This window comes from Arabidopsis lyrata (genome assembly GCF_000004255.2).
Source record: "Arabidopsis lyrata subsp. lyrata unplaced genomic scaffold ARALYscaffold_2, whole genome shotgun sequence".
Classification (NCBI taxonomy): domain Eukaryota; kingdom Viridiplantae; phylum Streptophyta; class Magnoliopsida; order Brassicales; family Brassicaceae; genus Arabidopsis; species Arabidopsis lyrata.
Window position 1 is genome coordinate 14,836,706 of NW_003302554.1, and position 24,620 is coordinate 14,861,325.

General features: G+C 37.4%; 7 protein-coding genes across 9 annotated transcripts; 5 read left to right on the forward strand and 2 right to left on the reverse strand.

The window, feature by feature from the left end:
- Positions 1 to 109: 109 nt before the first annotated feature.
- LOC9323420 (COP9 signalosome complex subunit 5b) lies at positions 110 to 2,163 on the forward strand. The gene is made up of 6 exons (XM_002887310.2): positions 110 to 656; positions 803 to 1,084; positions 1,165 to 1,312; positions 1,422 to 1,504; positions 1,743 to 1,820; positions 1,918 to 2,163. Exons 1-6 carry the CDS (start codon positions 267 to 269, stop codon positions 2,008 to 2,010), a joined length of 1,074 nt encoding a protein of 357 aa, XP_002887356.1. The 5' UTR covers positions 110 to 266; the 3' UTR covers positions 2,011 to 2,163.
- Positions 2,164 to 2,619: 456 nt separating this feature from the next.
- On the forward strand, positions 2,620 to 7,125 carry LOC9323421. 2 transcript variants are annotated; one of them, XM_021034200.1, is made up of 11 exons: positions 2,620 to 2,960; positions 3,049 to 3,280; positions 3,375 to 3,522; positions 3,692 to 3,799; positions 3,992 to 4,155; positions 4,498 to 4,663; positions 4,878 to 5,014; positions 5,120 to 5,807; positions 6,015 to 6,127; positions 6,329 to 6,584; positions 6,703 to 7,125. In XM_021034200.1, exons 1-11 carry the CDS (start codon positions 2,768 to 2,770, stop codon positions 6,970 to 6,972), a joined length of 2,475 nt encoding a protein of 824 aa, XP_020889859.1. In that variant the 5' UTR covers positions 2,620 to 2,767; the 3' UTR covers positions 6,973 to 7,125. The 2 variants fall into 2 exon arrangements, with proteins under 2 accessions (XP_020889859.1, XP_002887357.1); XM_002887311.2 differs by having other exon boundaries at positions 2,685 to 2,960; positions 3,372 to 3,522.
- A 370-nt stretch (positions 7,126 to 7,495) lies between these two features.
- Positions 7,496 to 9,082, forward strand: LOC9323422 (GDSL esterase/lipase At1g71250). The gene is made up of 5 exons (XM_002887312.2): positions 7,496 to 7,785; positions 7,886 to 8,013; positions 8,093 to 8,335; positions 8,411 to 8,666; positions 8,753 to 9,082. Exons 1-5 carry the CDS (start codon positions 7,512 to 7,514, stop codon positions 8,974 to 8,976), a joined length of 1,125 nt encoding a protein of 374 aa, XP_002887358.1. The 5' UTR covers positions 7,496 to 7,511; the 3' UTR covers positions 8,977 to 9,082.
- LOC9323423 (single-stranded DNA-binding protein WHY2, mitochondrial) lies at positions 9,050 to 10,924 on the reverse strand. Of its 2 annotated transcripts, none has more exons than XM_021034206.1 (8): positions 10,815 to 10,924; positions 10,609 to 10,718; positions 10,422 to 10,525; positions 10,241 to 10,333; positions 10,051 to 10,145; positions 9,858 to 9,931; positions 9,553 to 9,641; positions 9,050 to 9,364 (listed from the first exon to the last, which is right to left on the reverse strand). In XM_021034206.1, exons 1-8 carry the CDS (start codon positions 10,844 to 10,846, stop codon positions 9,239 to 9,241), a joined length of 723 nt encoding a protein of 240 aa, XP_020889865.1. In that variant the 5' UTR covers positions 10,847 to 10,924; the 3' UTR covers positions 9,050 to 9,238. The 2 variants fall into 2 exon arrangements, with proteins under 2 accessions (XP_020889865.1, XP_002888827.1); XM_002888781.2 differs by having other exon boundaries at positions 10,603 to 10,718.
- A 97-nt stretch (positions 10,925 to 11,021) lies between these two features.
- LOC9324891 (vacuolar protein sorting-associated protein 52 A) lies at positions 11,022 to 17,808 on the forward strand. Its single transcript, XM_021034201.1, has 21 exons — positions 11,022 to 11,129; positions 11,209 to 11,280; positions 11,418 to 11,512; positions 11,657 to 11,714; positions 11,862 to 11,957; positions 12,094 to 12,195; positions 12,349 to 12,432; positions 12,519 to 12,599; positions 12,965 to 13,108; positions 13,493 to 13,584; positions 13,868 to 13,949; positions 14,276 to 14,458; positions 14,937 to 15,052; positions 15,143 to 15,201; positions 15,440 to 15,540; positions 15,980 to 16,030; positions 16,291 to 16,470; positions 16,563 to 16,697; positions 16,892 to 16,966; positions 17,091 to 17,148; positions 17,232 to 17,808. Exons 2-21 carry the CDS (start codon positions 11,254 to 11,256, stop codon positions 17,534 to 17,536), a joined length of 2,124 nt encoding a protein of 707 aa, XP_020889860.1. The 5' UTR covers positions 11,022 to 11,129; positions 11,209 to 11,253; the 3' UTR covers positions 17,537 to 17,808.
- Positions 17,809 to 18,007: 199 nt separating this feature from the next.
- Positions 18,008 to 22,871, forward strand: LOC9323424 (vacuolar protein sorting-associated protein 52 A). The gene is given in 21 exon segments (XM_002887314.2): positions 18,008 to 18,218; positions 18,382 to 18,482; positions 18,593 to 18,650; positions 18,771 to 18,866; positions 19,014 to 19,115; positions 19,235 to 19,318; positions 19,405 to 19,485; positions 19,588 to 19,731; positions 19,869 to 19,960; positions 20,129 to 20,210; positions 20,343 to 20,525; positions 20,669 to 20,784; positions 20,875 to 20,933; positions 21,108 to 21,208; positions 21,434 to 21,484; positions 21,682 to 21,861; positions 21,942 to 22,076; positions 22,212 to 22,286; positions 22,405 to 22,462; positions 22,550 to 22,621; positions 22,624 to 22,871. Coding segments are annotated over 21 exon segments (2,082 nt in total). The 5' UTR covers positions 18,008 to 18,200; the 3' UTR covers positions 22,818 to 22,871.
- Positions 22,872 to 22,978: 107 nt separating this feature from the next.
- Positions 22,979 to 24,488, reverse strand: LOC110230684 (DNA repair RAD52-like protein 1, mitochondrial). The gene is made up of 4 exons (XM_021034207.1): positions 24,079 to 24,488; positions 23,961 to 23,998; positions 23,774 to 23,868; positions 22,979 to 23,372 (listed from the first exon to the last, which is right to left on the reverse strand). Exons 1-4 carry the CDS (start codon positions 24,330 to 24,332, stop codon positions 23,229 to 23,231), a joined length of 531 nt encoding a protein of 176 aa, XP_020889866.1. The 5' UTR covers positions 24,333 to 24,488; the 3' UTR covers positions 22,979 to 23,228.
- Positions 24,489 to 24,620: the final 132 nt, after the last annotated feature.

The following is a 24,620-nucleotide window of genomic DNA, read 5'->3' on the forward strand; positions in this document are numbered from 1 at the left end:
CACCCCCCGATATCGAATTAAACCAAACCGACAAACCAAGAAGAAAACAGAACCGGAATTTCGAATTCACATGTGTCGGTGTCTGTATAAAAAGCAACACGTGTTCTTGGAGCAAAGAAACCTTACACAGTTTTCAATTCTCAGCAAGTTGAATCGATCACTCTCCGATCTACATCAATTGATAACTTCAAATTCTTGAACTTTCCATCGATTTCGTGACTTGTGTATGAAACCCTAGGTTCCTAAAATTGATTCCTTTTGAAAAAATGGAGGGTTCGTCGTCGACGATAGCAAGGAAGACATGGGAACTGGAGAACAACATTCTAACAGTAGACTCACCTGATTCAACCTCCGATAACATCTTCTACTACGACGATACTTCGCAGAGTAGGTTCCAGCAAGAGAAGCCATGGGAGAATGATCCTCACTACTTCAAACGAGTCAAGATCTCAGCGCTTGCCCTTCTTAAGATGGTGGTTCACGCTCGCTCCGGTGGCACAATTGAAATAATGGGTCTTATGCAAGGTAAGACTGATGGTGATGCTATCATTGTTATGGATGCTTTTGCTTTGCCAGTGGAAGGAACTGAGACAAGGGTTAATGCTCAGGCTGATGCTTATGAGTATATGGTTGAGTATTCACAGACCAACAAGCTCGTAAGTGACTTTGAATCTTGATGCCAGATTGTTAATTGTTGTGAAGCATCAAAGTTTTGATTTTTCTTTGGGTTACCTTTTATAGTCACTTTCTATATAAGTCAGAACAGTTTAATTGATTATGGTTATAACTTGACCTTTATAAGGCGGGGCGGTTGGAAAATGTTGTTGGATGGTATCACTCTCACCCTGGATATGGATGCTGGCTCTCGGGTATTGATGTTTCTACGCAGAGGCTTAATCAACAGTATCAGGAGCCATTTTTAGCTGTTGTTATTGATCCCACAAGGACTGTTTCAGCTGGTAAGGTTGAGATTGGAGCATTCAGAACATACTCAGAAGGATATAAGCCTCCGGATGAACCAGTTTCCGAGTATCAGACTATTCCTTTAAATAAGATCGAGGACTTTGGTGTTCACTGCAAGCAGGTACATATATATACTTGTATTTCATTTTCTCATTGGAAGCTCCCAACACGATTCTTATGTTTGACTTTTGGTTCTGGCAGTACTATTCATTAGATATCACTTATTTCAAGTCATCTCTTGATTCTCATCTTCTGGATCTCCTATGGAACAAGTATTGGGTGAACACTCTTTCTTCTTCTCCACTGCTGGGCAATGGAGACTATGTTGCCGGACAAATATCAGACTTGGGTAAACTCTTGGATATGGCCTAGGAAAAAATAGTTTACCTTTTTTTTTCTAGTCGTGCTCTGTATAATAGGTAATGTGTTCTAATCATTTCATAATCTTACCAATGAAGCTGAGAAGCTTGAGCAAGCGGAGAATCATCTGGCTCATTCTCGCGGAGGAATTGTGCCATCATCCCTTCATAGGAAAAAAGAGGTATGTGTGAGTGGTTCGTCAAATTTTAATTGCTCTTGCCTTTTCACCCCACTTCTTGAGGTTTTTCCTATGTAAAACTTCTACATCTGGCTAGTTAAGTACCACCGTAAACATCTAGCTACTAAGATGATTGATCTCTAAAGTTGTTGAAGTTTGTACAGATATATAACTTTAGAGAATGTTAATGGGTGTGCTTGTTAAAGATCTCATTTGACGTGTGTTCTAAATCACTTTTCAGGATGAGTCTCAACTAACTAAGATAACTAGGGATAGCTCAAAGATAACTGTGGAACAGGTCCATGGACTAATGTCGCAGGTGAGTAAATCTTGAAACGTAATCCATCAATGTTATATCTTTCCCTTAAGATTCATGGATCTCACAGAATCAAAATCCATCAATGTTGTACTTGTAGGTCATCAAAGATGTATTATTCAACTCAATACGTCAGTCCAACAACAAATCTTCCACTGACTCGTCGGATCCAGAGCCTATGATTACATCTTGAAGTTGCTCTTCTTTTGGTTTCTAGTTTTGGATTTGACCCATCGTTTGTTGTTATGTAGTTGTCGTTACATTTTTTATGTTGTGTAAAGAACTTAAGGCTGAAACGTTCTCCTGCAAGTCTAGATTTTCCTATAGCAGCGTACTCTCCGAGTCACTCTTGGACAAAATCCCGCGTTGATCATAGAGTTTTACTCTGTTTAAGCACACCTCAAAACTCGGCTCCACTTGCTATTCAGATCGGTTATCAAGCAAGTGTTTTGTTACGTGAGGATCAGCCCATTAGATTCGTCGGGCTTAGAGGAATAATCGGATGCCCCTTTTAAAACTTTTATTTATGGAAATCAGTAAATTAATGTTTTAAGAAGTCAAATGTTTTTGGCAGGAGAGGAGAAAGAAGAAGGAAAAACACAATAACATTGCATCTTCAACAACTTTATTTTCATATGGACCTATGACCACTAAACTCTGTCTTATCTTTGCTTGTTTAACTATATTTATAGGTAATGTGTTCTAAGCATTTTCACAAATCGTATTCATAATTTTTCTGTTGTGTAACACAATTTGAAGGCAAACGAGAATGGATTAAAATGGAATAATATTGGGTTAAGGAATCGTGGGGACATGGTTTGATATTTATTTGAGAATAAAGACATAAAAGATGAAACTAGAAAGCAATAATTTAGCAAGACCAACAAAAAAAAAGGGTGGTGTTTTGCTATTGTACGCCTCTCTCTCCAACGCTTTTTTCAGCTACAGACATGGCGCAGAGAGTCGGAGGATTGAAAAGATTGAAACTTTCTTCTTCAACTCCAGATTTTCCTATTGTTTTCCGTTGTGATGGAGTTCGTGTTCATCGACGTTGCTCTTTCTCCAGAAATTGTTCTTCTAATCGAAAGCAAAGACTCCGAATTGTGGCTCAGAATAAATGGAAATTGAACGATATCGACCCAAGTAAGACCTTCTTCTTCCTCTTCGAATTTGGATTCTTAAAAAGTACTCAAGAACAGCTACTGAGTTTTTTGGTGTTCTTCTATGATAGATGCGGTGCAAGAACGATTTAGTAGGTGGGTGTCTAAATCTCAGAAAATTCTGAGTGATGTAACATCTCCGTTGAAGAAAAAGAGTCAGAGTCTCAAAAAGGTTGATCTTGAGGATCAACAAGATTTTGAAGACTTGGAGGAACTTCTTACAGTTGAACAAACAGTTCGAAGTGATACACCAAAAGGATCTCTTTCTTTTGATGCTATTATCTCCATCGAGCAGTTTAGCAGGTGAGCTAATTTAAAACTACAACATGATCATTGAATCATCTTCACTTGTGGTTGTTGTAAAAGTTTTCATTTTTCTTTGACCCTTTCTAAGCAGGATGAATGGTATAACTGGGAAGAAAATGCAGGATATATTTGAAACTCTTGTTTCCCCAGCTTTATCTACCGATGCTCGATATCTGGTGGAGTATTGCTGTTTCAGGTTTTTATCGAGGGATAGCTCGGAGTTTCATCCGTGTCTTAAGGTATCTGGAAACTGGGATGCTTTCCACTAACTCTTATCAAGTTTTTTAGTTTCTTGAAATGGATGAGTTCTTGGACCTAAAATATGATGAAGAAAATAAAAGAAGTCTCTGATAACGTCTTTTACATTGTTTATTGGTTTCTGAACCATTGAAACTTATCTCTTCATAGGAACCTGCATTCCAGAGGCTAATATTCATCACAATGCTCGCGTGGGCGAATCCATATTGTAAAGAAAGAAATGCACGCAATGATGCCTCAGGAAAACCTTCTTTTCAGGTATTTCTTTGAGTCTTTTGGCTTATATGAGGTCAAAAATTTCTTTATTTTGTAATTGAATCTTATTGTTGCTTTGAAGGTTGGTAGTGGTAATAGTATAAACAAACAAAGTTTGTGATATCAGATAGTATTCTGCTCTTTGAAATGCTGGGGTAGCCGATCAATATTGATGAAAGGTTATTGGTGTTGAAGGGACGGTTTGTAGGTGAAGAAGCATTTGTTCGTATTGCTCCAGCAATTTCAGGCTTGGCTGATAGGGCTACTGTACATAACCTTTTCAAGGCTCTAGCTGCTGCCACTGATCAAAAAGCCATTTCTTTGGAGATTTGGCTTGCTTACATCCAGGAACTTGTCAAGTGAGTATGACCTTTGGATTGTTTTCCACTACTGGTTTCAATTTCAGATAGTGTGAACTGTTAACTTTTTGAATAGCGTGCATCTAAAATCTTTGTGCATTCGATGATATCATTAGTTTGTAAGCACTTAGGAGTTAGGAGTTTACATATATGATGCTCCTTTAAACTTAACTTCCTGTTTGATTATTTATGGACTCTATATTGCTTTTCAAGCTGAATATCTATCTTCTCGTGCTAGTAGAATTTAAATGTATGTGAACCCCATTAACTTAGCTTTTTGCATAGATAAACATAAACCCAACGTTGTTTTCCTAGCTGAGTATCTTTCCATTGTCAGAACAGAATACACGAAGGACGGAAGTCACACCAGACTACAGACTTTCCAAAGTTGTCATCGGAGAGACTTTTATGCATGGCCTCTAACAGGAAAGGACCTGTTTTAAAGTGGGAGAATAACGTTGCATGGCCTGGAAAACTTACTCTAACTGATAAAGCTCTCTATTTTGAGGTAATTATAGTTCTTTATTTTTTAAGTCCGTCGGGGAGGAGCAAGCTAGTGAATACTTCAGTTTTACATATTTCCTGCATATATATGCAACGTTAGCTGGAATTCTAAGTTGGTTGATTTTAAACTTTGTGAACCCATCTCTTATTAGACTGTTCTATTGGTGTAGAAATGAGAACCCTAAACCCTTCTCATGGAAATGCTCTTTTGGTTTCAGCCAGTTGACTTAAAGGGAAGTAAAGGGGTCTTGAGACTTGATCTCGCAGGGGACAAGTCAACTGTGGAGAAAGCGAAAGTGGGGCCTCTAGGGTTTTCTCTCTTTGATTCTGCAGTTTCTGTTTCGTCCGGCCCTGGGTGAGTTCATATGTTCATGTAAATTTGGTTGTGATGCCTCTCGTATGGTGCCATATGTCTGGTTAGTCGTTTACCTATATGCTAACCTGTACAATATTCATTTAGGTTGGCCACTTGGGTTCTGGAGTTCGTTGACCTAGGAGGTGAACTTAGACGAGATGTTTGGCATGCAATTATTAGTGAAGTTATAGCATTGCACAAATTTTTACGAGAATTTGGGCCAGAAGAGGATGATAAGTCGCTGTATCAAGTGTTTGGTGCAAAGAAGGGTAAGGAAAAGGCAGTTGCAAGTGCATCTAACTGTATTGCAAGACTTCAAGCTCTTCAATATATGCGGAATTTGCCTGATGATCCTATCAAAGTAGTTCAGTTCTCTTTTCTTCAACAAGTAGCCTATGGTGACATCGTGTGTCAAACTTTAGCTGTAAATTTTTGGGGTGGACCACTATTGACCAAAACTGCAGACACGGTCTACAAACGAGGTGATATTGCCAGGGCTTCCAGAGAGTCCTATGAAACTTTTGATAACGTGTCTGATCTAGATGGAAGTGTCTACTTGAAAAGGTGGATGAGATCTCCCTCCTGGGGTTCAACTGCATCCATTCACTTCTGGAAAAACTCTTCTCTAAGACAAGGCGTAGTTCTGAGCAAACACCTTGCAGTTGCTGATCTCACACTTGTAGAGCGAGCAGCAGAAACATGTAAACAAAAATATAAGGTGGTAGAAAAAACTCAAGCCACAATTGATGCTGCAACCATCAAAGGGATACCTAGTAACATTGATCTCTTTAAGGTAACGCTTTTCTCCATTAACAGTTTTTGCTACAAAATTGTCTTGGACGGTTTCCTAATTCTTTATGTTTAGACAACTTTCATCTCTTGTGTGCAATGCACTCATTAGTATTTTTTCATTACCTTGCAAACTATTATACAAAAGTAAAATTAGCAGAGACCATAGTGAGTCAATGTTGTCCTTCTACTCTTGTTTTTTCACTCCCAGGAACTCATTCTGCCACTGAGTATAACTGCCACAAAGTTTGAGAAACTCAGGTGCTGGGAGGAGCCTTACATGACGGTCTCTTTTCTAGCATTTGCATCAACGATAATTTTCAGGTTGGTTCACACCCAGACATGTGATAAATGTGATACCATGTATCTCGTGCACGTTACATTCAGAATGATTCTTAGGTTTAAGACTTGTGTTGCATGCATAGAAATCGTATTATCGTTGCTTCTTTAAGTTAGAAATTATTATATCCTCATTGCTGCTTTGTAATGAATTGATACCACTGTGGATACTTTTCTGCGCCTCAGGAACCTTTTGCAGTACGTTTTTCCTGTGTCTTTGATATTTTTGGCTACTGGGATGCTTACGTTGAAGGGACTCAGACGACAAGGCCGTATAGGAAGATTGTTTGGAATAGTTACCATTCGAGATCAGCCATCTTCAAATACTATTCAAAAAATTATTGCTTTAAAAGAAGCCATGCAAGATCTGGAGAGCTATCTCCAAAAGGTGAATGTAGTGCTTCTAAAACTACGGACAATTGTATTATCTGGTCATCCTCAGGTATGTTCTAATTACTGGATCAGGTTTCAGATCTTTTTTGGCCATTGATAGTGTTCGGGATAGGTAACTATTACTTGATGTTATATAACCTGGTTACACGATTTGAATCTTTTCTCAGATAACTACTGAAGTAGCACTGGTTTTGCTATCTATTGCAACGGTTCTAGTCATTATCCCTTTCAAGTATGTTCTGGCTTTTGTTCTCTACGATCAATTTACTCGGGAGCTCGAGTTCCGGAAAGAAATGGTCAAGAAATTTAATGCTTTCTTACGGGAACGTTGGGAGATGGTACCAGCAGCTCCTGTCATTGTTTTACCGTTTGTAAGTGAAGAGTCTACACCAGCAACTCAGGAAAACAAGCAGCTCAGAAAACAAACACAGAGATGATTGATAAAGAGTGCCAAAATTTGTATAATCTAGTGGCAGGTGCATGTTTTAGATACACTAGAAGCTCAAGAAGGAACAAATATCAAATTGTAGTTGACAATGATTCATTAAATGTATATGAAAAGTAGTATAGATGTTAGTTTATTATGTTTATCACTCATCTCCTTAGAAACCTATTTCCAAAACTTGTCAGCCTTAAGAGATTCATTACGATTCGCGCGTGGCAACTCTATCCGTTATAGTCTCAGATAATCTTGTGCTCAGTTATTTCTTTTGATCTTTATCCGAATAGGGTGAGAAACTCCGTCATGGTCATGTCTCCTTGCGTATGCATTTTTAGTCTCTTATTATGGAAATTTCAAGCATGATGCAAGCATTTTGACTCGCTTACATGCAAGCAAGCAGTCGAAACGTGAGAGAGAAGAGCAGTTACAAATTGAATCAGAAATTCCGGAGGATAACTCCTTTGTGTCACATGCAGCATGTTTTGCTTAGAGCCTTATATACAATAATCTTTCCATATTCACAAGCTAATTAAAATGAACACAAACGGACAGAAGATGAAAGTTCATATTGGAAGATATGTGTTGATACTTGCCGTGACGGCTTCTGTTATATTACAGCAGCCTGAGTTGGTCACCGGACAAGCTAGAGTTCCGGCTATGTTTGTACTTGGAGACTCATTGGTCGATGCTGGGAACAACAACTTTATACAAACTCTAGCTCGAGCCAATTTCCTTCCTTATGGCATCGATTTGAACTTCCGTCCTACTGGCAGATTTAGCAACGGCCTGACTTTCATTGATCTGCTAGGTAAAATTTCAAACACTTGAACGAAGTCATTTGGTTAAGATTCATCATGTCTTAGTATTAGCTTATCTTACTGAAAACACAAATTGTTTTGTAAAAACAGCTCAGTTGTTACAAATTCCATCGCCTCCTGCCTTTGCGGATCCAACCACATCAGGCAGTAGAATCCTCCAAGGAGTTAATTACGCGTCTGCAGCTGCTGGCATCCTCGATGAATCAGGCTTCAACTATGTATTTTTTTAGTTGTGTCGTCAGTTTTAAAATATATGATAGTGTTGAATGGATAGATGAATGATGGTGTGGTGTGCAGGGTGGAAGATTCAGCCTGAGCCAGCAAATGGTGAATCTAGAGACGACACTAAGCCAACTGAGAACGATGATGAGCCCCCAAAATTTTACGGATTACTTGGCAAGATCACTTGTGGTTCTCGTTTTTGGGAGCAATGATTATATCAACAACTACCTTATGCCTAATCTCTACTCCTCCAGCATCAGATACACACCGCCTGTGTTTGCCAATCTACTTCTCAGTCAATACGCTCGTCAACTTCTTGTATGTTACATCAAATATTCATATGGTATTATCCTTTAAATCAATCTTATGATAGTCTTTTGAATCTATGTGTAGACTCTGTACGGCCTAGGTCTAAGAAAGATATTTATACCTGGAGTAGCACCACTAGGCTGCATACCAAACCAACGAGCCAGAGGTGTTTCGCCACCTGATAGATGTGTTGACAGTGTGAATCAGATTCTAGGCACATTTAACCAAGGGTTAAGGTCACTTGTTGACCAGCTGAACCAGCGATTACCTGGAGCCATATATGTATACGGCAACACATATAGCGCAATTGGTGATATCTTAAACAACCCAGCTGCTTACGGTAAACTTCCTCTTAGATTATATGGCTGTTAAAGGGATTTTCTTCTATGCTTTCTACTTTGATCAAACAGAGTTTGTATGGTACAGGATTTAGCGTAGTGGACAGGGCTTGTTGCGGGATTGGGAGGAACCAGGGACAAATCACATGTCTGCCCGGGCAAAATCCTTGTCCCAACAGGAGTCAGTATGTCTTTTGGGATGCATTCCATCCTACTCAGACTGCTAACTCCATTCTGGCTAGACGAGCTTTCTATGGTCCACCTTCCGACGCATATCCTGTCAATGTCCAACAGATGACACTCCTTCACTAGTTTCTTTTTGTTTTCGTGTTTCTTGGTCTTGAAGTTGTATGTTATAATGGTTGAACCTATCAATCTATGAATATCAAGCTGAAACCAAAATGCTTTTACTGCAAAATAACATATGTGCTAATGAAAACAAGAAGACCCATGATTAGAAGTCTTAGAGAGGACATATTAGTTTCAAAAACAGAGCATGCCGAGTTGTGCACCAAATGCCAAAAAAAAACACACATGCATTGTCAATTTACTCCGTTCCTACTACTCCATCAGTTCATTTATCCCACTCCAGCTCTAACTGTGGATCAGTTTTTAGATGAGTAACATTCCTCGGTGGCAGCGCTTCAGTATTACCTTGACCTGTTAACCGATTCCAACCCATGATGTGTGGAAGGGCAAACTGCACAAATTACAAAATCTGGTTAAATAAAAATCACAAATATCCCTTCCTTGAAGAATATATACTTGATCCAGATTCATGTGCTAAAACTGACAGAAAAGCAATGCTCTTTGTTTTTCCAGTCAATGTTTTTAACTGATATAATAGAAACAGAATAAAGAGAAAGCAAAATTAAAATCCTATCTTACACTAAAAGCTGTCTTCATCACTGCAAATTCAGCTTTTGTGACAGGAACCACAAAATAGTCATTGGTTTTGAGGATGCCATTGTTTACGCCTGCAACAAAACCGCAGAAGGTAAGTGTTTATACAGTATTCCTATTAATATAAGGAAAGCTATTCCGTGCGAAAACTGTTATCGCCTTATTACAAAACTAATACAAGTGCAAGCTTCTATATTAACTTAACAGAAAGCTACCATAACTAACAATTTCAGTAGGATTCTGTCTGATGATCTATCACAGTAGTTATATAAATTTGATAGAAGCCTTACTCAATGAGATGAAGTAGCCGCTACCATCTGCGTGGGGCTTAATTGACAATGACTTCCTGACTTGACCAGCATTACTGAGGAGTCAAAGACAAGTGTATGTCATCAAGTCAGAACATGAAAATGCTGCGGTAAAAGAGGAAGTATCTTGGAGAATTCAGCAGTAACATCATGAATTGAAGAAAAAAAAAGAAACCTTGATTTCATGGAAGGGTCATGGAAAAACTCAGAGCTGTCTTTGGAACCCATGCTAATCAAGGATCCAACTTCAGTAGGTGACAAAGCAAATTTCTGCAACAATGTAGTAAACAAAATCAATATTTATCAGAGGAGAAAGAACACAAGTGAAGATAGAGAGCGTGAAAGAGAGAGCAAAAGAACAAAACCTGTTTCTTTTCCCAGTCGTACTTACGCTCACCAATAGCAGGCATAAAAGTCATCATCAAGGATCCACGACGATCTATCCGAAGATTTCCCGACTAAACATTTGTACTCACAGTAAGTAATGAGAATCTAAAAGCCTTAAGAAAACACACAAACCTAAAAAAGAAATGGATTTTGGCATACATCGATTTCGGTGAAACTGGGAAGAACAGGTTCAACAGAGAGAGCAGCTTTTCCCTTGAAAATAGAATAAGGTGCGAACAATCGACCACTAGGCTTTGGAGCATCTTTTCGAATCAATCAAACAAATTAGGGCAACCACACTTGAAACAGACAAAACGGAACAAACCAACCAAGTTATAACCTTTACCAGAGAAACCACGACCAGGCGTAGAAGAACTTGACCAGCTTGCAAAACCACGCAACGTCGAAGCTTTAACTCTCTCTTCGAAAAGTGACTTACTGTGGTCACAAAGGCTCCTGCTTTAACAAAAACAAACAATCCCAGAAAAGCCATTTGAGAGAAATGGATTCTAAAAACTGAATTTTGAGAGAGAAACGAGAAATTGAAGTAACCTGGAGAGCAAAGTGCGAGCTTGCTTCATCATCTTCTACACAATTCCGAGAAAACCGAGTACAGTAGAGAGTATCACTTAACGTTTTTTGAGGTTTTATGATTTATCAAAACGGGTTTTAACGGGCGACCCATATTTTGACCCGTTTCTTATATATTAAGTCTTATAACGGCCCAATGGGCTTTTATTGTTGATTGGGGAAATCAAAAATCAGATTATAGAGAAGACGAATCTGAGAAAGCTGAAGAAGAAGAAGAAGAAGAAGAAGAAGAAGAAGACTCTAATGGCGGACTCAAACTGATTTCAGACTCAAAAGGTAGATCTTTCGGGCATTCTGTTTTCGTTCTCTACTTGAAGATATTTCGAATCTTAATCTCCTACCAATTTTTGCTCAGATAATTGTTTCGATAGGTTGAGAGATCGAGTTTCATCAGCAAGAGATGTCAGACATTTCCATTGACGCATTGGTAAGCTTTCACTTCGTTTTTTTGCATTCCTGTGGATCCTGGATCCTGTATGTTTGTTTCACTTCCTTTGCGGATTCAGTCTCTTATCGAAGGTTGTGTGTGTCTAATTCGCTTTGCTCTTCTATCTAAATTCATAGGGCCAAACTATGGGTGACTTCAGTAATCATGAGAAACTTGGGTTTGATTTAGGAGCATTTGTTGGAGACTTGGCTTTTGAAGAAGATTCAGGCAGGTAACGTTCTCATGTTTTTATCTTAATTCAAGTATGACATATGTTTCTGCTTCTCTTTATTGTTGTGATTAGAATGCTCTCATTTGATTCTATCGCACTTGATCAAATCGACATTACTCTTTTCAAATTTGATTTGTTGGGCAGTGAGGATATTTCATTGGAAGGGCTTCAACAAGAACTTGAAGAATGTGAAAGTGATGAGGTAAGCTATTCATTGTACTGAGATCAAAGTTTTAAAGCTGAAATTGAAGCACCTCGGTTTTTTTCGTTTCAAGTATTGCTCATTATGCATAGAATGTTAGATCTATGGATATGATGTCCTTTCTATCTTGTTTGTGTGTCAGCTCAGGTTGTTGCCAATATACTATCCAGTGGTGCCAAACTTAGAGAATATGCAAAAGGTGTAGAAAACAATCTACGGAAGGTCGAATTGGATTCAATTGAGGTTGCTATTCTCTTACCTGTGATACATTGTGGCACTTGTTGTTTTCTACTTTTCATGTATATCCGTCTATAAGTTTGGGAATTTTTTGATATCGTAAGTAACTTAATTAAATGCTTTACCATCCGTGAATACTCAGGATTACATAAAAGAAAGTGACAACCTTGTCTCACTTCACGATCAGATTCGTGACTGTGACAGCATCTTGTCACAAATGGAAACTCTCCTCAGTGGATTTCAGGTATTTGAGAATTAGGCATTTATATCATTTGTGTGTGTATGGGCTTCTTTCTCCTTATTCTAACTATTGCTTAGTGGGAGGAATTTGTTTACTTTGAAATACATAATTTTTTTCCTGGTAATCTAAATGTGCACTTTGCTTCTTTTCTTTCAGGAAGAGATTGGTTCTATAAGTTCAGACATAAAGATTCTTCAAGAAAAGTCAATGGACATGGGTTTGAGATTGAAAAACCGCAGGGTATAGCTAATCAGAAATCACTATTAGTATTATCTCTTGCGGCTTCCACTCGTGACTCATCCAAATGAGCTCTTCTATTTGAACAGGTGGCTGAATCAAAGCTAGCAAAATTTGTCGAAGACATTATAGTGCCACCAAAGATGATAGATGTAATTGTCGATGGAGAGGTATTTCTTAAACTCCCTTTTTATGCAGCTTTAGAGATTTGTAGGATCTCTTCATGTTGTGTACATGTCTAATTTTTCTTTTTGTTTCTGGTGCTGTAAGAATTATTGATTTGGTGCATATGCTGTACTCTGACAAACAGGAAAAATAGAGAAAAAAAACATTTCTGGTTAAGCTTGGTATATACTGCCACAATGTGCAATACTAAAATTTTATTAAATTACCTTCATTTAGTTTTCTTACACCATGTAGTCCTATCTTTATGTACCCTGAGTACGTGTTTTATTGTAAAATTGTAGGCCTAAGTTGGATTGCTGAGGGTATTTTTATTTCTAATCTGATAGTCGGTAGTATTTTCCTTATTCAGGTGAATGAAGAGTATATGAAAACGCTTGAAATTCTGAGTAAGAAGCTGAAATTTGTAGTAGCAGATCAGGCGGTTAAAAGTTCCAAAGCGTTAAAAGATGTAGAGCCTGAGCTCGAAAAGCTCCGGCAAAAAGCTATTTCCAAGGTTATTGGTCTACTTTCTCTGTTACTTGATACTGAACAATTATATATTTTGCTGAAGGGAGTGTGATAGGTCCAAACAGTTACGTACCTATTGACTCAAAACACATTTGATACATGCATATTTCTTAAAGTTGTTAATTGTTGGATAAATAACTACAGAAAAGTTAAGTTCCTGATATAACTCAACTTAGTATTCCTCAGTGAGATGAATCAGTGTTCCTTCCCCCTAAAAGATTTTATGGCCAGGAAAAAGTTGCCATCTGGGATAAAGATTTTAAGTCGTTTGTGTTTGTTCTCTTCCTAGGCTGAAAGGGCATGCACGACTGCACGTTGATGAAGAATTCTAAATGTGTTCTCATGCAATAGATTTAAATTCATTTTGCAGGTGTATGATTTTATTGTCCAGAAGCTTATAGCCCTGAGGAAACCCAAAACAAACATTCAGATTCTTCAACAGAGTGTGTTATTAAAGTACAAGTGAGTTATGCTCTCCAAGCCCCTTTACTTGGTTTACGTAGTGAAACTACAATTGTACAACGTCTCCTGCTTGCATGTATGTTTCTGTTAACTTTTTTTGCATGTGTATGTGGACATCACCTTACAAACGATTTGGTTAGTTATCTTGCTTTGGATTTTGCCTGTGTGTTGTTGTCGGAATTTTTTTATTTTACATGTTACTGATATCCAACTTGATGTTGTATTGCTTCTACAAGATTTATGTGGATACATACTTCATTCACCAATTACAATTTAATGATAGGTATATTATCTCCTTCCTCAAAGAACATGGAAAAGAAGTGTTTATGGATGTCCGTGCTGCATACATTGATACCATGAACAAGGTGATATTCTTTTTCTTGAATTTGCTTGCACCATGCTGCAACTCCTTTATATAGTCTTAGTTGGATGAGGTAGTATACACAGATAGATTTGACTTAGGTTAATCTCCGCAAATGTAAGGTAGTGAATACAACATCCAATTGTACGGTACACGCAAGTAGTTCTTCTCTTCTTGTATTCTCACTAGAATTGGACAAAGCTAGTTGTTTTCTTTGTTGATTGAGCTGTGATGATTAAAGGATGTATGCAGGTTAGATAAAAAATGCTGTTTGTTAGCTTAGGCTTTCAAATGTTGTTACACCTAATGTGTTGTATGATCTCGTTTCAGGTGTTAAGTGCACATTTTCGTGCTTATATTCAAGCACTTGAGAAACTACAGTTAGATATAGCCACAGCATATGACTTAATTGGGGTAGAGACTAGAACCACCGGCCTCTTCTCAAGAGCTAGGGAGCCACTAAAGAACCGCTCTGCCGTTTTTGCTTTGGGTGAGAGGATAAAAATTATAAAGGTATTCTTCATTCAGCAGTTAGCATTGCTGATTGATTTGTTCGACCATTCTACAAGCTCAGGCGAATTCGTTATATAAAATGAGTTACTTTTCTGACTCTTAATACAAAAGATGGTACTAGGTCGGCGTCTTTACAAATAAATTAGAAGTTTTATCAACCTAATGTACACCATTAGTTGTATTGAGGAGTGCCCACTTTGGTTTTGGTTCAGATATTTTAGTTTTAGGTTCAAATATCTTGGTTCATTTCAGTTTTGGGTTTTTAACAATATGTATCCTTAATTTTAAGGCTCCTCAAATAGATGTAAGTTTTGATTTTTTTTTTTCTCATTTTCAATTTGGATTAATGTGGTATTGATTTGGTTTTTCTGCTATAGAATAAGTAAAGCCAAAGTTTGTTTGGTTTAACCGTATTAGTTACCCCTATTATAATTTAAATGTTTGTTAAAAGACTTAAGTTTCAGTATGACCGCTGTAGGAAATTGATCAACCTGCTTTGATCCCGCACATAGCCGAAGCCAGCTCTCTCAAATATCCTTATGAAGTGCTCTTCAGGAGCTTGCACAAGCTACTTATGGATACAGCTACTTCTGAGTTCTGTTTATCTTTCCCCTTTTTATATTTGTGTTATTGTTGCTCATCGCTCAACCCCCTGGTTAATGTCATTTGTTTTCATTTTAACAGGTATATATTTTGTGATGATTTCTTTGGTGAAGAGTCCATATTCTATGAAATTTTTGCGGGTAATTTCTAATCTGTCTCCCTTTTGCAATACCAAACTTTGTGGATTTCGCTAGCTTTGTAGAAGTACATCTGTATTTCTTGTAGTAGTGCTATACCAAATTTGAATATTGTGTTGAGCAGCGTGTAAGAAATGATCTTGTCTTCTTCCGGATAGAAAGCTGAACGCCTTTTACTTTACAATTGATATGATAAAAGTAGCACTTGTTTTGGATAAATTCTGAAATTTCCATGATACAGGTCCATTTTCTGTCATCGATGAGCACTTCAATCCCGTTCTTTCAAACTGTTTTGATGCTATTGGCCTGATGCTTATGATTCGCATAATACACCACCACCAGGTATTAACGATGGCCCAGTTACTAGTTTATATGTGTTTTGGTGAATCTCTTGGAATTAAGTAATCTAGTTAGCTCCCTTTTGAACTTTTCTAGTTCCCCACATATGTGAGAATGCATTAAAAGTTAGTGGTGCAGTGAAGTATGGGTAGATATTTATCAACTCAGCATTGGAAAGAGTTCTCTTAATGTCTTGCAAACTAACGATTCAGATATACTGGTCTTTTAGGAAAAATGTTTCTAGATTACATACCTTCAACTGGTCCACATAAGCGTACCTCAACCAGTCTATATTTTGCCTCAACAGTATGATAATCTAGCATAGCTTAGATATCACTTATTTTCATGTTCCCAGCCTTTTGCAAGGGTCATAATGGTTTTATATGTCCACTAAGTGTTAAGCAATACTCAATTTCCACTCAATTTCCCACCTTTTTTACAGCTTATCATGTCTCGCCGGAGGGTTCCATGCCTGGACTCATATCTGGACAAGGTTCATACCTCTCTATCTCTTTTATTTTGTTTGATCTACTCTTAAATATATATGTTGCAGTTAAAGCAATAAAAAGAGTTCATTATTATTGTGCTCATCTTCAGCTGTTTTCACTTGGTCATTATATGTTTTCTATTTGGTATAACTTTGAAGGTCTTGTATAGATTTTAGATATAAGCTTAGAGATGCGGCTATGGTTGATTTCCTTAGGTTCCATAGTCCTCTCTCAAAGAATCTTTTACATTTTGCAAATTGAGCAGGTTAATATTTCTTTGTGGCCTCGTTTCAAGATGGTGTTTGACTCACACCTCAGCAGTCTGCGAGATGCAAACATTAAGACATTATGGGAAGATGATGTTCATCCTCACTATGTCATGAGACGTTATGCTGAATTCACGGCTTCGTTTATTCACCTGAATGTTGAATATGGAGATGGGCAGGTTCGTTATAAGCATTGCCTCTGTCTCTAATGAATATGTATCACCTGAGCTCGTCACTCAAATCGTTTGACATTATCTATGAACATTTGCAGCTTGATATAAATCTGGAGCGGTTAAGAATGGCTGTAGATGGCTTGATTCTCAAGCTTGCAAAGTTGTTCCCAAGGCCAAAGCAGCAAATTGTGTTTCTCATAAATAACTACGATATGACAATCGCTGTACTGAAGGTGAGTTGAATCCTTGGCCTTCTCATGTTAAGTGCACCCATGTGGACCAGTCTTTTCTTGGTTTGAAATGCCTTTCTGAATCAGTCAGCAATATCTGAATTATTTCTACGAATCTCAAGTCTAAACTCATATCTATTGTGGTTGTGGATTACCTTACCAGAAGAATCTGTTTTGATCATCTTCCTGTATTTTAGGAAGCTGGACCAGAAGGTGGGAAAATTCAAATGCATTTTGAGGAATTGTTAAAGAGTAACACTTCATTATTTGTGGTAAGGGCAAATATTATATTTCATTATTTTTTCGAAGTCATGTTGCCTTTGTAATTTGCTTCATGGGTTTAACATAAAGCTGGCTTTGTAGTAGCCTAACCTTAAATTTAATGTCACCTCGCAGGAAGAACTGCTGGTGGAGCATTTCAGTGATTTGATCAAATTTGTGAAAAGTCGAGCCTGTAAGGAACTTCTTTCTTTCTTGTCTTCACGCAGTCATCGTTTGTTGAGTTGAATAACCACTAAAATGTAAGATATGTGGCAGCTGAGGATTCAAGTTCAAATCCAGAGAGGTCCATTACAGTTGCTGAAGTAGAGCCACTGGTGAAAGACTTTGGAAGCAGATGGAAGACAGCGATTGAGTTGATGGACAAAGATATCATAACATCGTTCAGTAACTTCTTGTGTGGTATGGATATTTTAAGAGCTGCATTGACACAACTACTGCTCTATTACACAAGACTCACAGACTGCATCAAGAAGATGGATGGTGGATCTGCTCTGAACAGGGATCTTGTCTCCATTCAATCTATCATGTACGAGATCAGGAAATACTCCAAGACTTTCTGAAAGATAACATATATGGCTCCTTAATGAAGAGTATGTAAGATAAGTCAGATCTTTCAAAGTGAAACTAAAGCCAGTCTTCTGGGTTATGATGTATCTTTCAAACCAGTAAGATAGAGTTCCTCCAATGTCTGTCTTTTGCTATTGCTATCCCCATTCTAAGGTTTTTTTCTCAGCCTGAGTGTATTGAATACTTTCATGGGAATGTCCGAATGTGTATCAACAATTCACTACTGTTGAAGAGAAAATTGAGAAAGAATGAAAAATTGCAATAACCAACTGTATTTCTACATCTAATCTAACAAATTGAATTTAAATAAAAATATGAAAATAACAAATCTAATTAATTTTTTTTATTTAGAGGATTAAATGTATACATTTTATGTTAAATAATTATTTCATTTAAAATAAATTGTAGTAGTAAGTTGGATATTTTGTTTTTTTTTTTGATATATCTTTCTCTTAAAAAAATATACTTTATTATCAATATAAACTTTAAATAAAATCATCAAAAAATATAAAGCAAGTAGTCCCTTAATGAACAAGTTATATCATCATCTCAAAGGGGGTTTATAAGTAGTCAGCGATCACAGAATCTAAAACCCGGAGAGTTGGTGTTTGCACTGCAAAGGTTGAGAAATCGAGCATTCTTCTTTCATTCCGCAAGATGTCCGTCGTTGCATTGGTAAGCTTTTGAACTTCGTTCTAAATTTGATTTGTTGAGTTCTAAGCCTCTCAAGGGATCTGCTAGCCTTATATATTCATTGATCCTTTAATGATTTGCGGGATAAGTCTCTTATCGAAGTGTGTGTCTCATTCGCTTTGGTCGTCTTAACCTAAAATCATAGGGCCAAGCTATGTGCGACTTGAGTGATCATGATCAGAAACATGGATTTGATTTAGGAGCATTAGTCGGAGACTTGGCTTTTGAAGAGGATTCAGGAGGCAGGTAACGTTCTCATGTTTTTTTTTTTATTGTTCTGATTAGAATGATCACCTTTGATTCTGTTGAACTTCATCATATCGACATTACTCTTTTCAATTTTGTTTGTTGAACAGTGAGGATATATCATTGGAAGGGCTTCAACAAGAACTTGAAGAATGTGAAACTGATGAGGTTAGCTATTCTCATAACTGAAATTATTGAAGCACCTCGGTTTTTTTTGTTTCAAGTATTGCTCATTATGCATAGAATTTTAGATCCAGTCCTCTCTATCTTGTTTTTGTGTCAGCTCAGGTTGTCGCCAATATACTATCCAATGGTGACAAACTTAGAGAATATGCAAAAGGTGTAGAAAACAATCTACTCAAGGTTGAATTGGATTCAGTTCAGGTTGCTATATTCTCTTACCTGTGATACATTGTGGCACTTGTTATTTTTCACTTTTTCTGTAATATATTTTGTCCGTCTATAAGTTTGGGAATTTATTTGGTCTTGTAAGGAGCTTACTTAAATGCTTTACCCTCCATGAATCCTCAGGATTACATAAAAGAAAGTGACAACCTCGTCTTACTTCACGATCAGATTCGTGACTGTGACAGCATCTTGTCACAAATGGAAACTCTCCTCGGTGGATTTCAGGTATTTGACAATTTACATAGTTTTTGTGTGTATGTGCTTCTTTCTCCATATATCAGGTTAGTGGTCTCTGTATTTTCCTTTTAATCTAAATGCGCTCTTTGCTTCTTCTTTTCTTTCAGGAAGAGATTGGTTCTATAAGTTCAGACATAAAGATTCTTCAAGAAAATTCAATGGACATGGGTTTGAGACTGAAAAACCGAAGGGTATAGCTAATCAGAAACCACTATTAGTATTACCTTTTGCTGCTTCCACTCATGACTCATCCAAATGAGCTCTTCTATTTGAACAGGTGGCTGAATCAAAGCTAGCAAAATTTGTCGAAGACATTATAGTGCCACCAAAGATGATATATGTAATTGTTGATGGAGAGGTATTTTTCAAATTCCCGCATTTTGTTTTATGTTGCTTTGGTAGGATTGCTGAGGAAGGTTTTTACTTCTAATCTGATAATCTTGATATTTTCCTTATTCAGGTGAATGAAGAGTATATCAAAACACTTGAGATTCTGAGCAAGAAGCTGAAATTTGTAGAAGCAGATCAAGAAGTTAAAAGTTCCAAAGCATTAAAAGATGTAAAGCCTGAGCTTGAAAAGCTCCGACAGAAAGCTATTTCCAAGGTTATTAATCTACTTTCTCTGTCACTTGATCCCAAACAATTATGTCTTTGTTTGTTCTCTTCCAATGCTGAAAGGGCATGCACGTCGAGGGAGCAATTCTAAAATCTGTTCTCATGCAATTTAATTCCGTTATGCAGATTTATGATTTTATTGTCCAGAAGCTTATAGCCCTGAAGAAACCAAAAACAAACATTCAGATTCTTCAACAGAGTGTGTTATTAAAGTACAAGTGAGTTATGCTCTCTCCTCTCTAAGCCCCTTTATTTGGTTTTACGTAGTGAAATTACTATTGGACAACATTTCATGTCTTGCATGTATGTTTCCACGCATTGAATGTTTTCTGCATATATGTGTATGTGGATCCATACTTCATTTACCAATTACATTTTAATGATAGGTATATTATCTCCTTCCTCAAAGAACATGGAAAACAAGTGTTTATGGATGTCCGCGCTGCATATATTGATACCATGAACAAGGTGAGGTGACATGAACAAGTACTAGCTCTCCTTTTCTTGTATTCTCACTAGAGTTATTGAGATATACTGCTGTATGTTAGCTTAGACTTCCAATTGTGGTTACATCTAATGTAATGTGAGATCTGGTTTCAGGTGTTAAGTGCACATTTTCATGCTTATATTCAAGCATTTGAGAAATTACAGATAGATATAGCCACATCAAATGACTTGATTGGGGTGGAGACTAGAAGCAGTGGCCTCTTCTCAAGAGCTAGGGAGCCACTAAAGAACCGCTCTGTCGTTTTTGCTTTGGGTGAGAGGATAAAAATTATAAAGGTAATTCATTATCCAGTGATTAAATTTTTTCAGACCATTGAGCATGATCTGGCGAATTAGTTACTCCTACCTACGTTCACATGACATGGTATTATATCGCAAAAGTTTGTTAAAAGACTTAAGTTTCACTATGTCTGATGTAGGAAATTGATCAACCTGCATTGATCCCGCACATTGCCGAAGCCAGCTCGTTCAAATATCCTTATGAAGTGCTATTCAGGAGTTTGCACAAGCTACTTATGGATACAGCTACTTCTGAGTTCTGTTGATTTTTCCCCTTTTATATTTGTGTTATTGTTGCTCACCGCTCAAACCTTCTTATTAACGTCATTTGTTTCATTTTTGACAGGTATATCTTTTGTGATGATTTCTTTGGTGAAGCGTCTATATTCTATGAAATTTTTGCGGGTAATTTTTAATCTTTCCTCCTTTTTCTATACCAAACTATATAGTTAGAATAGTTGTTACAAATTTGATATGGTACTTGAGTAGTGTGTAAGAAATTTCTTGTCTTCTTCCGGATAAAAAGTTGAATATTAGCAATTTTTTGCCTGGATAAATTCTGAATTCTCCATGATACAGGTCCATTCTCTGTTATCGATGAGCACGTCAATTCCGTCCTCTCAAACTGTTTTGATGCTATCGGTCTGATGCTTATGATTCGCATTATACACCACCACCAGGTATTAACTATAACCCAATGATTAGTTTTAAGTGTTTTAGTGAATCTCTTGGAATCAAGTAATTTAGTTAGCTTCCCTTTTGCATTTTTGAACTCACATTCGTATGTGAGAATGCATTAGAAATTAGTGGTCCACTCAAGTATGGTGATTCAAGCCTATTGCAAGGGTGATGATTGTTTATTTGTCCACTATGTGTATTAAGCAATGCTTGTCACTTTTTCACAGCTTATCATGTCTCGCCGGAGGATTCCATGCCTGGATTCATATCTGGACAAGGTTTGTAACTCCTTGTCTCTTTGAGTCTGTTTAATCTACTCTTAATGTATATGTAGTTGCAGTTAAAGAAGAAACTAAACCCTTGTATAACTTTGAAATTCTTGCATAGATTTTAGATATGAGCTCATAGATGATTGATTTCCTTAGTTTCAATAGTCCTCTCTCAATGAGTCTTTTACATTTTTCAAATTGAGCAGGTTAATATTTCTCTGTGGCCTCGTTTTAAGATGGTGTTCGACTTACACATCAGCAGTCTGCGAGATGCAAACATAAATACATTATGGGAAGATGATGTTCATCCTCACTATGTCATGAGGCGTTATGCTGAATTCACGGCTTCGTTTATTCACCTGAATGTTGAATATGGAGATGGGCAGGTTTGTTATAAGCATTCTCTCTGTCTCATATGATACGCTTGTCACTCAAAGCGCTTGACATTGTCTATGAAACTCTGCAGCTTGATATAAATTTGGAGCGTTTAAGAATGGCAGTAGACAGCTTGATTCTTAAGCTTGCAAAGTTTTTCCCGAAGCCAAAGCAGCAAATTGTGTTTCTCATAAACAACTACGATATGACAATTGCTGTGCTGAAGGTGAGCTGAATCCTTAGCCGTCTCATGTTAAGTCTACCCGTGTAGACCAATCAAATTTTCTATGAATCTTAAGTCATATCTATTGTTGCTTACTTTACCAGAATAATCTGTTTTGATCATCTTCATCTATTCTAGGAAGCTGAACCAGAAGGTGGGACAATTCAAATGCATTTTGAGGAATTGCTAAAGAGCAACACTTCATTATTTGTGGTAAGGGACAATATTATATTTCATTAATTTTTCGAAGTCATGCCTTAATTTGCTTCATGTGTATAACATAAACCTGGCTTTGTAGTAGCCTAACCTTAAATTTGATGTCAACTCGTAGGAAGAACTGCTGGTGGAGCATTTCTTTGATTTGATCAAATTTGTGAAAAGTCGAGCCTGTAAGCACTTTCTTGTATTTTCTTTCTTCTTCATGCACTCATCGTTTGTTAAGTCGAATAACCTCTGAACTGTAAAATATGTAACAGCTGAGGATTCTAGTTCAAATTTAGAGAGGTCCATCACAGTTGCTGAAGTAGAGCCGCTGGTGAAAGACTTTGGAAGCACAAAGATATCATAACTTCATTCAGTAACTTCTTCTGTGGTATGGATATTTTGAAAACTGCATTGACACAACTTTTGCTCTATTACACAAGACTCACAGACTGTGTAGATGGTGGATCTGCTCTGAACAGAGATATTGTCAACTATCAAGCAATCTTGTTTGAGATCAAGAAATACATCAAGACTTTCTGAAAGATAACATATGTGCCTCCTTGTGAATAGTATGTATTATTATTCTAATGTCTTTTGCTACTCTTATCCCATTTTAGTCTCGGTGCTTTTCTCAGCCTGAGTGTATTGGATAATTTCATGGGAATTTCCACAAGGAGTGAACAGAGGAGAGCAGTTGCCAATTGCTGCAAACTGATACTCTTACTGGTAAAAGTTGAAACTTGAAGTTAAGTTACAGAACTATGCAACAAAGAGTCCTCTTGAGGGTCATTTCAGTAACCGATTTCAAATCATAAAGCGATCAATATCATCAGTAGATCAGATCTTAGATACTAAAAACTTAAGCTTCCCTGAGTTTGCCTTCAACGACTACTACTACTAGGCAGTGAGAACACCAAAAAATATACTTTCCCATGGTTGAAAGATGACCCTTTACAAAGCATCCTCGTGATAAAGATGAAGCCCCAATCCAAATCTTGCACAGGCACGGCGAAATGCCATTGCTTCCGCCTTTTGCACAGCATCACCATAGCCTTTGTCATCTACAGAAGTGGTCCCTGTTGATTCCCTAAATATCTTCACAACACAAAAAAAAAACAAAACAAAATGATTAATTAGCAAATGATTTCAGCTTACAAGTAAAACAATGAACACATAATATGCTCACCAAAGTATGCAAGAAAGCAAATCACTAGCATTTTTTACCACCGAAAAACAGGTGACACCTCCCTATTCACAAGTGCTATCATCTCTAAGGTTTATAAGTACTGATAACAGAATCTATAACTCGGAGTTGGTGTTTCTCCAGAGTTGATAAACAAGCTCTCATTGATTGGACAAGTCAAAAGTAGACAAACCAAAAGAACAACAATATTTGCAGCTTCTCGGATAAGAAGGCAAAGAACTCTACCAGAGACCATTAAGCTAAAGGCTAATCAAATCAAACCATAATATTTAAACAGGAGGGAGGGAAAAACCTCAGCATCAGTGCCGTAGAGAGTCACACGATAAGCCACAGTGACAGTTTTACCATCAGGAGAGTAAGTGACACTTCGAACTTCTCCTGACCATTCTGAAAACAGAGAATCATAGACAAAAAAATGTCAAAACCAAAACCCACAACATGAAGAACAAGAGATCATCAAATCGAAGGATTTAACAGACCTGGAGCATGCATATTCATGATCCGATTAACAATGTGCCTGAGAATCAACACAACAAAGTATAAGTACAGACCCAAAAAAAAAACAAATTTCAGTCTCTCAAAACCCCCAATTAGTACCATGGGATGTATTTCATGGAGAAACCATCTTCAACTCGAGTTCGGATGACGGAATCTGGAACCTTTTTGTTAAGCTCCTTGAGAATCTCAGCGAGTGGTCTACTGATTCCTGAAGTTGGAACATCGTTCTCTGTTTCAGTAGAGAAGCGACGAACACCCTTCCCCATCTCCGACGACCATCCCCTCGATACAGTAGCTGCTCCGCTCCTCAACATCCATTTCGCCGCCTTTAGCCGTAACCCTAACCCCGCCATTACAATCGCCGGTCAAAATTCTTAAAGGTCGCCGCTCCTTTGGTGTATCTTAAGAAGATCTTAACAAAAATCTTAAGAATAAAATAACTAAAATTAAAGCAAAACAGAGAAAAATACTAAGAATTTTTGGATTTGTTAAGATGTCGTGATGTGTCTTGTTGTGATTGGTTCAGCAGTAATAACAAAACACCCCTGTTTTTTTCTTCTCCATGGCGGTCTATTCAGGCCGGCGACGACGACGGTGAAGAATTGATTAGGTCTCTTTCTTCTTCTTCTTCTTCTTCTGGG